Source organism: Rhincodon typus, chromosome 31 (assembly GCF_021869965.1).
Source record: "Rhincodon typus isolate 14 chromosome 31, sRhiTyp1.1, whole genome shotgun sequence".
NCBI classification, from domain to species: Eukaryota; Metazoa; Chordata; class Chondrichthyes; order Orectolobiformes; family Rhincodontidae; genus Rhincodon; species Rhincodon typus.
In genome coordinates, this window is record NC_063362.1 from 17,817,457 (window position 1) to 17,832,684 (window position 15,228).

Genomic DNA, 15,228 nt, shown 5'->3' on the forward strand with positions numbered 1-15,228 from the left:
GAATGGTACTGCTGTATTGTGAAAACTCTTGCTGCTATGGTGATGGGCATCATGTGGGTGATGCTGAAGAAATCAAACTTTGTGAATGTTGATCAGATATTGGAGGGTTTGGCTTCAGTGAAACTGTCTGAGTGAGTCAAGTTAAAAAAAGAGCAACCAAAAGGGGACCAACACAGAAAAAGGGAGGGGCGGAGGGAAAGAAAGGGTGAGAAGAGAAAAGGGAGTGGCATAAAGGGAAAAGGAACGACAGAAAGGAAGCAATGCGGTGAAAGAAAAAAAAGTACAGAGAAAAAGATGCAGAATAAAAGAGAGGCAGTGAAGGAAAACGAAAGAAACGGGGTAAAAGGTAGATTATGAGAGAAAAAAGTTGAACAGTGAAAACCGAATAAAGACAGAGGAAAGCAAAAAGAGATTTTAAAGAAAGGATGAATGAGAGTGATATTCAGGTCAGCTAGAAAGGAGCAAAATGAGAATGGGAAGGGAGACCACCAAAATGAGACAGGCACCAAATAAGGAAGACTGACAGCAATACAGACAAGATTGAATGAAATGGAAGATAATGAAATACACTGACCCTGGGAAGTTTGATGAGAAGAAGCTTGTGGATATTTTTGGGTTGATGTGTGGAGAGAAAGTTACTATAAAGCTGCCTATCCAGCAGATGTTTGGAGCTCAGCATTTGACTTCAGGTGGCATTGTCTGCAGGGCTGACCATGAACTCTGTCCTTTATAAATACGGATCCCCACCTCGAAACTGGCTTAATCTGCGCCTCAGAATGCAGCCAAGTAAGTACTTTGATTAACCCCTAATAATGTGGCAGTGACTTCAGAGGGTGCAATTGGGAAAAATGAAATTATTTTATTAAACAAATTATTTTGATGGAAATTTTCAGTGCAAACTTTCAACTTAAATTGGAGGTATGTTTGAAAAGAAGGAATTTCCAGGGCAATGAACATGGTGTGGGACTAACTGGATAGCTCTTCTAAAGAACCAGGCACAGGCTTCATCCTGTGATGTAAAACTCTGTGATTTTCAACTTGCCTAAGTATTACTGCAATTATAATCAAGCAGTTCAATAGCAGTTTGTTTGTTCATTCATTATTGTTGGTCGTTAAAATTATTAAACTTTACCTTTCTGTCAAGGAAGTTACTGATAAGGTCCCAGATGTCTCTGTGATGGCAGCGTGCTTTGTTTTAGTTGCTAAAGGAGCCATATCAGTTGCAATCATGAACTATTCAGATTAGCATAATTGTTGAACATTTATTGTACATCTTTAAGATTTATACTTAACATTAAACTTATGGAATCAGCTGGTTTTAAAATTTTGTCCCCTCCAATCCAGAAGGAGCTGACTTTCACTGTGATTCTACTCCATTCTTCTCCTGAAGGTATTGACTCTCACTTCTGTTCACTCTGAGCTCCCACCCCCACCAGTCACTGCCAGCCTCTTCCCCCCACCTTGGAAAACAGAACAGACTCAGATGCGATGCCCTCCAAAGTCAAATTCCCTGATCAATTTGCTTCACTGGGATGGCATTCCAAGAATGATCAGTACCTATAAAACCCTCAACCCAACAATGATCAACACTGAGAGGGTGGGGGAAATGGATGGATTAATGAGATATTAAACAGGAAGTGGATGACGAGATGGAAAATCAGGAGCATAATCCGTACAGTTTTTCTCTGTAAATCGTTTCTTGAGCTGTTTTTACAGATAACACAATCTAAAAGCAAAATACTGTGGATGCAGGAAATCTGAAATAAAACAAAATACTAGAGATGTTCAGCAGGTCTGGCAGCATCTGAGGAGCTAATGTTGACAGTAATGATCTGGAATATTAACTCTATTTTCTGTCGTCACAAATGCCACCTGATCTAGGTATTTACAGCACTTTCATTTTTTAGACTGTCATTTAGTATTGTTCATGGAAGCCTCTTAACAAACCAGAAGTCTAGCCACATTTACTAATTTTAGTAGAAAACTTCTCAGATATTTTAATCAACCTGTTCAGGAATGTTATGACACATCTCTGGAGCAGGTGGGACTTGAATCTGGGCCTCCTGGCTCAGAGGTGGAGATACTACCACTGCACCACCAGAGCCCTTATCTAAAGCTGTCTATCTCACAACACAGGTAAGTGTATGTCACATGTGGATATTTACTTCCACACTTACCACCCATTCATAACCAAGGAACTAAAATACTCAATGAACAACACTACTCACGTAGCACTACTTTTGTTTTACCATTTCAACAAAAATTGCTAGAAAGGTTATTGTTCACAAATGTGCATTTCACAAAATACGATCATCGAGATCATGGGCTCAACAAAGTGGCCAATTGCTAATTTACTAATCAGAAATGCAATTATCCACATCTGGATTCTGAATTAGTCAGTTGTGCCTCACTTATTGGACAACACTGCTCTATTTTCCAGCCAGGACATTCTCCTTCCTGTTTTCGGAAAAAGGGGAGAAGCCATTTGGAATGGAGATTTTCCCGGTGGTCTATACAGAACGTGCTGTTGGCTGCTATGGAACCATACTCCCCTTAACATTCTGCCCATGACTTTTCCTGCATTGAAATAGGACACCCAGCTGAAGGAATAACACTTGACGATTTGCAACAAATATTTTATTTGAATGGCCTGTTAGTAGTAAATTTCGTTTCCGTTCAACCTGCTCTGGGACCTACATTTAGATTTAAAACTGCATCCAGTTTTGGGCACGACAACTAAAGAATAATATATTGATTTTGGAGACAGTACAATACAGAATCCCCAGAGCAATATCAGGGCTCAGCGATCACAGGTTGCATAAACTTCCCTCTTATTCACATGAGTTTAAAAGATTAAAGGGTGATCCGATTGGGACATTTTGAATGAAAAGGAATTTAATTAGATAGAAACAGAGGGAAAAAAATCCTTGCTGGGGTAACCCAGAACAAGGGGACACAATCTAGCCATATAGAATCAAATTAAGGTAGCACTTCTTCACATAAAGGTTCATAGAAATCTGGAACTGTCTCCTTTAAATGACTGGATGCTGAGGATCAATTGGGAATTTTCAGATGGAGATCAATGGATTTTTGTTAAGTAAAGGTAACCAGGGACATTGTGCACAGTTGGTTAAATTTACTTAAGGTGCAGATCTGCCATGACCCTAGTTAATTAGTTTAGTGGCCTTGAAGGGATGAATGGTCTCATCATATGTCAATCTAACAAGTTTAAGGAATTGGATGACCTTCCCAACAGGCATGATGGGCTGAATAGCTTCTTTTTCTTCTGGAACAGGCTGAAAGGCCTCCTCATGTTCCTGCAAAACAGGCTTAAGCAGGTGAAGAGCTTCTTGTTCCTCTATAACAGGATGAAGAAGCTGAATAGTCTCCTTATTCCTCCACAACAGGTTTAAGAAACTGATCGGCCTGTTCTTGTGCCATAGACTTTGGAGCTAAATGGCCTGCTCTTTTTCCTGTGTAACGACTCAAGACTGAATAGCATCCACTACATCCCCACCTCCCACCCCACCCCACCCCCATTCCTGCATTCACAGTATTCCCCTGTGTAATGGCAGAGCCGTTTGCCTCCATGTTATTAAATGTTATCTTTATTTAATGTTGATTCTTCTTGCTGAGCCCCTCCAATACAATTCTGCAGTGTGAGAAATTATGAAGAATTCAAGAAATCAGTTTTGATCTAAGTTTTTCATAGCGAAATTCTATTTATCAATCTGTTATTTCTACATTTTAAATTTTGTCTTCGTTATGTTCTCAGTGGGAAATTAGTAGGAAACATGACAGTGCTGTAGAGGATAGTAACTGTTGTTTGTATTTTGTCCAGAGGTTGAGTTTATAAGTTCTCACAGTCGTTACAGCAAGCACAACTACAAGACATCAGGAAGTGTAAATCAGATGAGATCTAATGTGCATGAATCACCAAACATTGGTTTATAGGTACATCAGGTAATTAAGAAGGCAGATGGAATATTGTCCTTCATTGCTGGAGGGATGGAATTTAAAAACAGGGAGGTTATGCTGCAGCTGTATAAGGGGCTGGTGAGGCCACAGCTGGAGTACTGTGTACAGTTTTCGTCTCCTTACCTGGGAAAGGACATACTGGAAGGATTGCAGAGGAGGTTGATTCTGGAGGTGAGAGGGTTGGCTTTTGAGGAGAGATTGAGTAAACTGGAATCAAACTCATTGGAATTTAGAGGAATGAGGGGGCAATCTTATAGATACATATAAAATTATGAAGGGAATAGACAAGGTAGAAGCAGAGAGGTTGTTTCCACTGGCGGGTAAAACTAGAACTGGGGACATAGCCTCAAAATAAGGAGGGAGAAGACTTAGGACTGAGTTGAGGAGAAACCTCTTCAACCGAAGGGTTGTGAATCTGTGAAATTCCCTGCCCAGTGAAGTAATTGAAGTTAGCTCATTGAATGTTTTTAAGGCAAAAATAGATTTTTAAACAGTAAGGGAATTGAGAGTTATGGTGAGTGGGCAGGTAATTGGAATTGAGTCCATGAATAGATCAGACATGATCTTATTGAATAGCGGGGCAGGATCGAGGGGCCAGATGACTCCTATTTCTTATGATCTTATATAAACGGGGCAATAGCTTTTTCCACTTGACTAGCAACTGCTGAAATTGGCAGCTTGTACCAATCTCTTGGCCCTAGATGTCTTTATACACACCCTAACCTAAACTTTCACTCATAGCCAGGCCCAAGTTCCTACTGATATGCAAAGAGGACTTTGAGTGCATGAGAGGGCAGGGGCTCAGGCTGGCATTGAACCTGAGTCCAATTTGTTGGGATTTGAAACTTTCGCAGGATATGGTCAGAGTTCCTGGCAATGCTGGATTCTGGTGACTGGGTCAATACTTTCTTCTGGGATTTTTTTTTTGCTCAGGTATTTCTTTCCTGTTTATTGGGCCTCATCTGACACAAACCCAAAGTTCCCAAGCCAAAAGAAATTGGACTTGATACTCAGAAGAAACAGAAAATAATATGAGCAATGGAAGGCTAAGCTAACCAGACAGTGAAGTCATCCTGCTTTTCTCCTCCCAAAAAAGGGAAAAACACACTTGTTTTCACCTCTGCAGCAGGTTGTGATCATGCTGCTTAGATTTGGCACTGAGACCTACTTCCTCAATTTGCCTGCCTTTCTGCAGCGGTTCAAAAAAATACTTAGTTCTCATTTTTCTAGAAAAAAATTCTTTTGAGAAACGCAGGACAGTGGTCAAGATTCAAGGTGAAGAATATATGATTGTAGATGTAGGAGTTCGCTCTGTACAGTGCCTTCAGAGATTCCAAGGGCAGGTACAGCATAGGTTAGATTCAGGGAGAAAATCGCTATGAATACAATCCCATTTAATATGTCTAAGACAGGTAGAACATAGGATAGTTAGAGAATGAAGTTCCCTTTAACCCAACTCATCAAGCACTCCCAGGGTAAGTACAGCCTGGTTTAGATGTAGAGAAAAACACTCTCTACACCATCCGATCAAATACTCCCAAGGCAAGCAAAGCATTGGTTGGAAACTAAGCAAAGCTTCCCTTTAACCCCTCTCATTAAGCATTTCCAGAGCAGGCATAGCCCAAATTAGATACGAAGAAAATCTCTCTACTCCATCCCACCAGACATCCCCAGGATAGATACACGCGGGTTAGGTACATAGTAAACCGCTCTCTACATTGGCATCAAATATTCCCAGAGCAGGTATAGCACGGGCCAGGGTTTCAGAAGGTTGAATGCAATTGCTATCTGTCATCCCTGGCTAGTCCCATGACATGCAGTCCCATGTTTTCTGTATTGAGGGTTAGCAGTTTCATTATTCAGGATCCAGACTTGATCTCCATCCCCAGACAATACAAAAGCTGATAGAGTTCAAATTTGAACATTTTAAACAGGATCCTGGTTCTGCTCAGGGAGGGGCACAGAATCCACACACCCATCTGGAATAACTTATGCAGCTGGAAGTAAATGAGGTAAAGATGCTGTTTGGGATGCATCAGAAGAAAATAATTCACCTAATCGCAGGGACATCACCATTCCTGCTAACCAACATCAAAAGAGTATTACTTAGAAGCTAAGATTTGTTCAGCTTGTGTAATCCTGTTGTCTTTAGACAAACTATACAATCCTGAAGTATTTTGCTGCTCTGCAGCACTCTGATATATTGCAGTGTCACTGGTTGGAAGTACCTTAGAGCAAAGTGTGGTGCCTTTCTCTGTCTTTATTGGCTGTTTGTTTGGCACATGCCCAATGGGACACTATCTGAAATGAGGATGAAGTTGTGGGAAGTAGTTGACTACACTACAGGATCTCTCCTACTTTCCTGTTCTTAACTAGGGCCTAGAAAGCAAGTATTGACAGAACATTTACATATAGAACATATCCCAGTGGAATAGCACATCCTGTTCAGGCTCAATTTCTAGCTCAGCCCAGCTCTGTATATTCAGCTGGGGCCACAGCAGGGATTTGGATGTATGTTAGGATCAAAAACAAAGTTGCTGGAAAAGCTCAGCAGGTCTGGCAGCATCTGTGAAGGGAAAAAACAGAGTTAAAGTTTCGGATTCAGTGACCCTTCCTCACCGTACCTGAAACCTTAACTCTGTTTTTTCCTTCACAGATGCTGCCAGATCTGCTGAGCTTTTCCAGCAACTTTGTTTTTGTTCCTGATTTACAGCATCCGCAGCTCTTTCGGTTTTTACTGGATGTATGTTTATTGATTTGTTTGTGCGGAGGGGTCATGGATAGAGGAATGAATGGATTTTTCTCTTAAGCATTTTTCAAATTCATTCACGGGATGTGGGCATCGCTGGCTGGGCCACCATTTATTACTCATACTTAGTTGCCCTTGAGAAGGTGTGGTGAGCTGCCCTCTTGAACCAGTGTGGTCCATGTGCTATAGATAGACCGACAATGGCATTACGGAGAAGTTTCGAGGATTTTGACCCAGCGACACTGAAGGAACAGCGATATATTTCCAAGTCAGGATGGTGAGTGTTTTGGAGAAGGATTTGCAGGGGGTGGTATTCCCATGTATCTGCTGCCTTTGTCCTTCTAGGTGGAAGTGTTTGTGACTTTGGAAAGTGCTGAATTTCTACAGTACCTCTTGTAGATGGTATACTCTGCTGGCTGAGGGTCAGTGATGGAGGGAGTGGATGTTTGTGGATGTGGAGCCAATCAAATGGACCACTACTTCTGGATGGTGTCAAGCCCCTTGAATGTTGTCAGACCTATTTTTATCCGGACAAGTGACTCCAGCCACTGCTCACCATGCCTTGGAGATGGTGGACAGGCTTTTGGGAGTCAGGAGGTGGCTTACTTGCAGGATTCCTAGGCTCTGACCTGCTTTTGTAGCCACAGTATTTATGTGGCTAGTCCGGTTCAGATTCTGTTTAATGGCAACCAACATTGTCTCTAAGCTGTGCAGACATAGGACTGTGCAATCACTGTGAAACCCAGTGCATGTTAATTGTCATGCTGCTACTGACTTTCTACTCTGGAAGTCACTGCTGCATACAGACCTCAGCAATCCATGCAGAAGGAAGCAAAATTGGAGGGAACATTAATGGTAACCCGAGGTTGTTGGTGCTGAGGCAATTAACGATGGTAATATTATTGAATGGCAAGAGATGGGATTCTCTGTCCTTTGAGATGATCATTGCCTGGCACGTGCCTTATGTTAGTGTTACTTGCCACATGTCAGAGCAAAATTGAATATTGTTTACCTCCTCACTGCCTACCTCTTTCCTATCCACATTTATTTCCCTGTTCTCTCATTTTCTTTCACCCCTCCCTCATAACTCCCTTCTTCTGGCTTTTCATCTTCTTCCCTTTGATTTTCATCCTCCTGCTCTCCTTTCCTCTTTTCCATTTCTCTCTCCATCTCCCTCTACTATTCTTTGTTTCTCCATCTCCCCTGATTCTGTTCCCTTTTCTATCATTTCTCTATTTCTCCAATGTCATCCTGCTTTCTAACACTGTCTCCCTTAATCTTCCCACTGTCTCTGTTTCTCTCCATTCTTTCCTCCCCTTTTCTCTCTCCCGCTTTCCTTTATCCTTTTCTCCCTCATTGCTTATGCCATTTTTCAAATGTTCCTCCCACTATGTAGATCTACATTTCCTTCTTCCCTCTTTATCTTTTTCACCTCACATCTCACGCCTACCCATCCAATATTTCTATAGCTCAGTGGTTAGCTCTACTGCCTCACAACACCAGGGACCTGGGTTTGATTCCAGCTTCAGGCAACTGTCTGTGTGGAGTTTGTACATTTGTCCCTCTGTCTACATGGGTTTCCTCCCACAGTCCAAAGATGTGCAGGTGAGGTGGATGGGCCATGCTAAATTGCCCATAGTGTCCAGGGATGTGCAGGCTAAGTGGATTAGCCATGGGAAATGCAGGGTTACAGGGATAGATTAGGGAAGGGTGGATCTGGATGGGATGCTCTTCAGAGGGTCGGTGTAGACTTGATGGGCTGAATGGCCTGCTTACAAACAGTTGGGATTCTTTGGTTCTCCACCCACCCTCAGTTGCTTCCCTCTTTGTTTTCGTCTTCCTCATCTAGCTTGGTTCACTTTGGCTCTCCCTCCCTCCCTCTTTTCAGCTCGTTCCTTCCTCCTTCTTTTCTCTCTCCCCTGCCTCCTTCACCCTCCTTTCCTGGCATCTATTAACAGCTACACCTCCCTGCTTTTCCTTCTTCAACCTGTCTCTATCCCCAAACCCCTTTTCCCTGTACCCTCTCTTTTCCTGCCTTTCTTCACTTCCTCGTTTATTCACTTTCTTTCACTGTCATACCATCCCCTCTCTTTCTTTTCCCTCTCTCTCTTTCAGTATATTCGTCGAGGTGTTCAGTAAAGGAAGCAGTACACATTCTGGCTTGGTGAATGAAACACCCACTGGGGCCAGGCTTGGTGGCAATGGGTGTGACCAAGTGACTGACTTTTGGAGAGATGCAGAAAACCAGAAAGAGGGTATTTTTCCTGATCGTAATGCACTAGACCATGTTACCCGTTAACTAAATCCACTTTGTTTCTTACTGTTTTCTAGCAATTTTCTCCCTATTTTATAGAATCATAGAATCCCTCGAGTGTGGAAACAGGCCATTTAGCCCATCAAGTCCACACTGACCCTCTGAGGAGCATCCCATTCAGATCCAATCCTATCCTTGTAACCCTGCATTTCCCATGGCCTGAGTTCTGAGGAAGGGTCACCGGACCCGAAACGTTAACTCTGTTTTCACCTTCACAGATGCTGCCAGACCTGCTGAGCTTTTCCAGCATCTTTGTTTTTGTTTCCCATGGCCAATCTGCCTAACCTACACATCTTTGGACTGTGGAAGGATACCGGAGCATCTGGAAGAAATACACACAGACAAAAGGAGAATATGCCAACTTCACAAAGACAGTCGCCTAAGAGTGTTTATGTTAATGTTGTAATTCATGAGAGTGTCATCTCTCATTTTATCTTCAGGAGTTTTCTTATTTTGATTGTTGACAGCCAGTCAATATTGCAATAGATGTTCCTTTCTAACATCCTAGGTACTCTTGCAGTGGGAGGCAGAGGCCCCAGGGATACTCACAGGACCCTCCCACATTATAAACTAATGGGACTTACTTTCTGATTACGAAACGTCAGCCTTTCTGCTCCTATGATGCTGCTTAGCCTGCTGTGTTCATCCAGCTCGGCACCTTGTTGTCTCGGACTTACTTTTTTATTCTCTTTTACTCTTTTAGCTACTTGTCCATGTGTGAATCAAGCTGTGTCATAGTGACATCAGATCACATGAAACTGGAGCCTGGGTCTGTATGGCTTCAAATAAAATGACCTCGCTTACCATCTCCTGTAGTTATGTTCAATTAAGCCTCTTACTATTCACTCACAAGACCATAGATCTGACATCACTATATGGTGGCAATGGTCACTAGACCCACAGAACAGGAGTTAAATAGTCATAAGAGACTAAAGTGAACCCCTTCGATGATATAGTGAGACGGAAAACCACAAGGCTAGCTCCAATCCAAACTGAAAGGTTGGGCAAATACACAAGATGAAACTCAGTGGTGGTATGGCTGGTAAGTGATGGATTCAAGGCATATCCAGGCACTAGACTGACGCAGGTGCTGAAGAAAGAGCAGGAGAAGACCACTCTGCAGAGTATGTGGTAAACAGAGTGCGGCAGACCATCCACCTGACTGAAAACAGCAGGAAAATTAAACACAAAAGAGGACCAGAAGGTATTCTGGACAGTGGTGTTCTCTCCGCTTTTAGTTACAGAGAAGGAAAGTATCATTCAAGTCATTAACTTACTCGAATCGGAAACTTCTGATCTTCCTGGATTCAGGTGGTACTGCTCCCGAAACTCAAACTGTCTTTTATCGGTCCTTACTTGAAAACTGTACATACTAAGTAAAGTTGTCTTCTTATTGCACAGTCAGAGATGCAGCAACCACAAATGCATGTGGTGAACAGTATTTTTCTATTACATTCATCCCTAGATCGAGAACAAAGCAAATAGTAAAGAGAGTGAGATTTTGATTTCCTTGACTTTCTTTTGAAGACATTGCCGTTTGAGCGCTGGAATCTTCTGCTTTGGATAATTTCTTCCTCACTTGGTCTTCACTGCTACTGCATTTAAATCTTTGTACGTGTCAATGCCCAAAGCCTAGCCATTAATAAGACACTTTCATCTCAATCTATCAATGTGTTAGCCATTCAAGGAGATGATAAGAAAGCTCATTTGTCCGACATACCCTTCTAATGGACAGTGCTATTTGAGATTAGTGCTTGTAGCAGAAGAGATTTAAGGCAGGGACGGGATGTGGAATAAAACACCTAAATGCCCATCATTAAATGTTAATGTTGAAAGACGATATTGTAAATGAACTTGGGGGGGAGACATAGAGTAAAAGGATTCACTTTTCCCTTTAAGCACAGCTACTGAAGTATGTGTGAAAGCAACTATGTCATTGTGATGGATCACACAGAAATGGAACTGGGGTCTGTAATGCAGACATCCTTTCTTGCTATCCTCTCTGTGTCGTTATGTATGTTCAACACAATCTATTGTTATAAACTCACAACAATGTTGATCTCACATTACTCAGATCTCACATTACTCTCATCTCACGTTACATGCAACAGTTAGCTAGCCAGATTCTGGCCCCTCCCACATTGCCACAGCCAGACCCTGGCCCCTCCCACATTGGCACAACCAGACCCTGGGCCCGATGACACTGGCACAGCCAGACCCTGGGTCCTCCCGCACTGGCACAGTCAGAGCCCAGCCCCCTCACACTGGAAGTCATACCCCAGGTCTTTGCACACTGGCACAGTCAGATTCTGGCACCTCCTGCAGTGGAGCAGCGATGCCAGGCCCTCTCACACCGGATGAAACAAGTCCAGATCTTACCACAAATAAGAAAGTGGTTCAGCATTGGGAGGGTGACCCTGGATGGTACAGGGAGGCTGAGATGGAGAATAGAGAGAGAGAATAGCCTAGTCCTCAAATAACTGATGGGGGCATTTCAAAAATAAATCAGCAAATACTAATTACAAACCCATACCCTCCAGAAAAAGATAGAAGCAAATGGAATGTTATCCTTTAGCTCGAGGGGATAAAATATAGATATTTGGGAGATTGTCTTTCAGCTGTGCAGAACTCTTGGTCAGGCCCCTGGTGAAGGACTAGACACTGCAGCTCAGGAATGATGCATTAGCCTTGGATGAGATGTAGCATAGATTCGCCAGAATGATGGCAGAGCTAAAAGGATTAAATATTAAGGCTGGTTGCATAAACTAGGCGTATGTTTCCTTTTAAATCTTAAAGGTTAAGGGGTAAATCTATAACAATTAAAGGAGCTGATAGCTTTAAAATTGGAGCTCTTCCAGGGTGATATCTGGAAGCTGTTCAAGTATTGGAAATGTGGAACTCTTCCTCTAAAACACTTGAGACTAGGGATCATTGCAAATGTCAAAACTGAAATTGATTTTTCTTGGTTGAGGGTATTTAAGAATTACAGAACCTTGGTGGATAGATGGACTTAAGGTATGATCTATGATTGAATGTCTCGAGGGGCTGAATGGCCTCCTCCTGTTCGTGTGGTCCACCCTCAAATATCTGGGGTACTATTAATCGCAGCCATTATCCTGTGGACAGAGAATGATAATCATCCATGGTCTCCTGTGAATTAATTGATAGCGAATGTTTCGACTCTCTGTGATTGTGCTGTGATACCAAGAGTGTTGCACTTCCTGTGCTGTTTGCTCACTCTCCTTCAGGATATCTCTCAGCCCATTACCCCAACACCAAGCTCTTGCATGAACTGCTGCCTGAGTTGTCCTCGCCTTGTAGAATGCGCTGAATCTTCACGTTCCTGACCGCAATAAATAAAATCAATACTAATGAGGGTGAAAAGTTAAACCCTCCCCTATTCCTCCTTAACTATAAAGTGGCCATTTTTTAAGACGAATTGTTAAAGATGAAGAAAGCCTTTGTTTGAGGCAGTGCCGCAGTGGCCAGTGCTTTTCTGTGTGCCACCCGCAGCAATCCCACAGTCCCAGACTTTCAGTAGATGAATACAGCTCTCTGTGCAAGTGAGGAAGACTTCAGGTCAGAGATTGTGCCTCCTGCGTTAGCCCCTGCAGTGGGACAGTGGAACTGTGCAACAATAAGCCAGCATTGTCAGGGAGCACTGAGCTGTCATTTTCTGTCTGCTGGAGCCGAGGGGTATTTAGGAATGCTATTTGAGAATTGTTTCAGAATCCAACCGAAATGTTTCTTTATTGGAAGAAACGTGGAGCGTATGAACTGGAGAGCTTGCCGCCATTGGAGGAATACAGTCCCATCGCAGAGAGATATGTCTGGTCATCCACGCTGGATATTCTGGAGGAGTGGGAGGATGGTAGGAGAGTTTATGCTGTAGGGCAATCTGTAGCAAGGGGCAACTTAGTGGGGGAATATATAATGGGTTGAGGCAGGTGATGGTTTCCCCTCACCTGTGAGTAAATTTATCACCGTGCTCATGAGTGAACCTCAGTCTTACTGGGAACATGTTCCTCATTCTAGGTGGTGATATATAGGTGGTGATCAAACTGATGGTGAGAAAGTGAAAGTAACTACTAGCTTTTTGATTTAATTTGATTTTGATTCGATTTATTATTGTCAGATTGTGAATATCACTGATGTTGAGTTTAGCTCAAAAGTTGCAAATTGGGCAAGGTACGGTGGATTTTTGAAGTCAACATGGTTAAAGTCAGTGTCTCTGAGATACTGTATCTAAATTTCTATTCACGGGTCAGGCCAGGCGTCAGGGCCCATGCTGGCTAGTCTGTGTTATTACTGGGATTTCACAATCCAACTGTTGCATTGGACAGTGATCTTAATTCTGGTGCTAGGTGAGTGCAAATATCATTCACCTGTGTTTTGAGCTACAGCCTCAAGAAGGGACTTTTCCAGAAATTAAAACAGAGTGTTTAAGTGCCAGGAAAATCGTGAAGAACCCCAATAGTGAAATTTATAAACAAATTACAGATAATGTTGTCCAAATCCCCTTGCCTGGATTACACTCAGTGACAGGAAGATTGCCAATCATCGCAATTGCCAGATTAGGAATCTGAGCCTCACATCCCATCTTTACTGAGAGTATGTCAGTCATTTGTTTGTCATCATTTGAGTCAAATTCTTGTAACTTTCCATGTGACAAAACTGTGGAAGTACCTTCACCAGTCAGACCACTATGGTTCAAGAAAACCCACTCAATGGCAACCCGGAATGAGGAATAAATGTTGACCTTGACATGCCATTCATATCCCATAAAATAATTTTCAAAAAATGAGTTACAAATCAGCTTCCGCAGACATTACAGCCCACGTTAGCAATCTGATGGCTACAAATTCTAATTAGTTTGTGTTCACACGTTTGTGGAAGAGACTAAGGCATTCAATTCAAATGCAAGTAATTTTTGAAATTTGTTGAAGTATAATTTTCATTGGCATCTTTTTTTTTGTAACATAAGAAACATAAGAACTAGGAGCAGGAGTCGGCCTTCTGGCCCTTTGAGCCTGCTCCGCCATTCAATAAGATCATGGCTGATCTTTTCGTGGACTCAGATCCACTTACCCGCTTTCTCACCTTATCCCTTAATTCCTTTATTGTTCAAAAAAAACTACCTTTTTTTGAAAAACGTTTACTGAATTAGCGTCAACTACTTAACGTATTAGATGATTTGATAAACGTTTGCTCTTTTGAAGAAATTGTTTAAGTCAGACCTTCAGTGAATAGATATATAGGTGGTGATCAAACTGATGGTGAGAAAGTGAAAGTAACTACTAGCTTTTTGATTTAATTTGATTTTGATTTGATTTATTATTGTCAGATTGTGAATATCACTGATGTTGAGTTTAGCTCCAAAGTTGCAAGTAATTATTTCCTATGACTTACATTAATAATTAACTGGTATATTCTATTACTGATACTATTCCCTTGTTGTTTAACTAATTTGCTGGGCAAATTAAGAAAAGTTTAGGATTACATCATTTCCAGAAATGATGAATTTGATATGAAAACAAGTGATTAAATCGATAGCTGAAATAGGCTAATGCACCTTATGACTTTACTTGGGAATCTGAACAGGTGAAAATATTTTCTGAAGGCAGATCTTAGTTCTGGCAGGAGTGTGAAACATGAAAACCAAAAAGAGACTAAGGAAGAATGAAGAAACCCAACGTAAACAATGGTTTTGATCTAATCAATTGCCTTGGTCAGTGTGTAGTCTGTTAATTGCTGAGTAATTGCCCATGGTGAGTAACTGCCCTTGGTGAGTAACTGCCCATGGTGAGTAACTGCCCTTGGTGAGTAACTGCCCATGGTGAGTAACTGCCCTTGGTGAGTAACTGCCCATGGTGAGTAACTGCCCTTGTTGAGTAACTGCCCATGGTGAGTAACTGCCCTTGCTGAGTAACTGCCCATGGTGAGTAACTGCCCATGGTGAGTAACTGCCCAAGGTGAGTAACTGCCCTTGCTGAGTAACTGCCCATGGTGAGTAACTGCCCATGGTGAGTAACTGCCCTTGGTGAGTAACTGCCCATTTTGAGTAACTGCCCTTGGTGAGTAACTGCCCTTGGTGAGTAACTGCCCATGGTGAGTAACTGCCTTTGGTGAGTAACTGCCCTTGGTGAGTAACTGCCCATGGTGAGTAACTGCCCTTGGTGAGTAACTG

General features: G+C 42.2%; 1 protein-coding gene across 1 annotated transcript in view; it reads left to right on the plus strand.

Annotated features, from left to right (window-relative positions):
- Positions 1-702: 702 nt before the first annotated feature.
- Positions 703-15,228, plus strand: part of plekhg5a (pleckstrin homology domain containing, family G (with RhoGef domain) member 5a) — an 84,091-nt gene continuing 69,565 nt past the window's right edge. Inside the window, exon 1 of the mRNA XM_048614883.1 lies at positions 703-786. Within this exon, the coding sequence (XP_048470840.1) occupies positions 714-786 (73 nt within the window). The 5' untranslated portion in view covers positions 703-713. The remainder of the gene's footprint in view (positions 787-15,228) is intronic.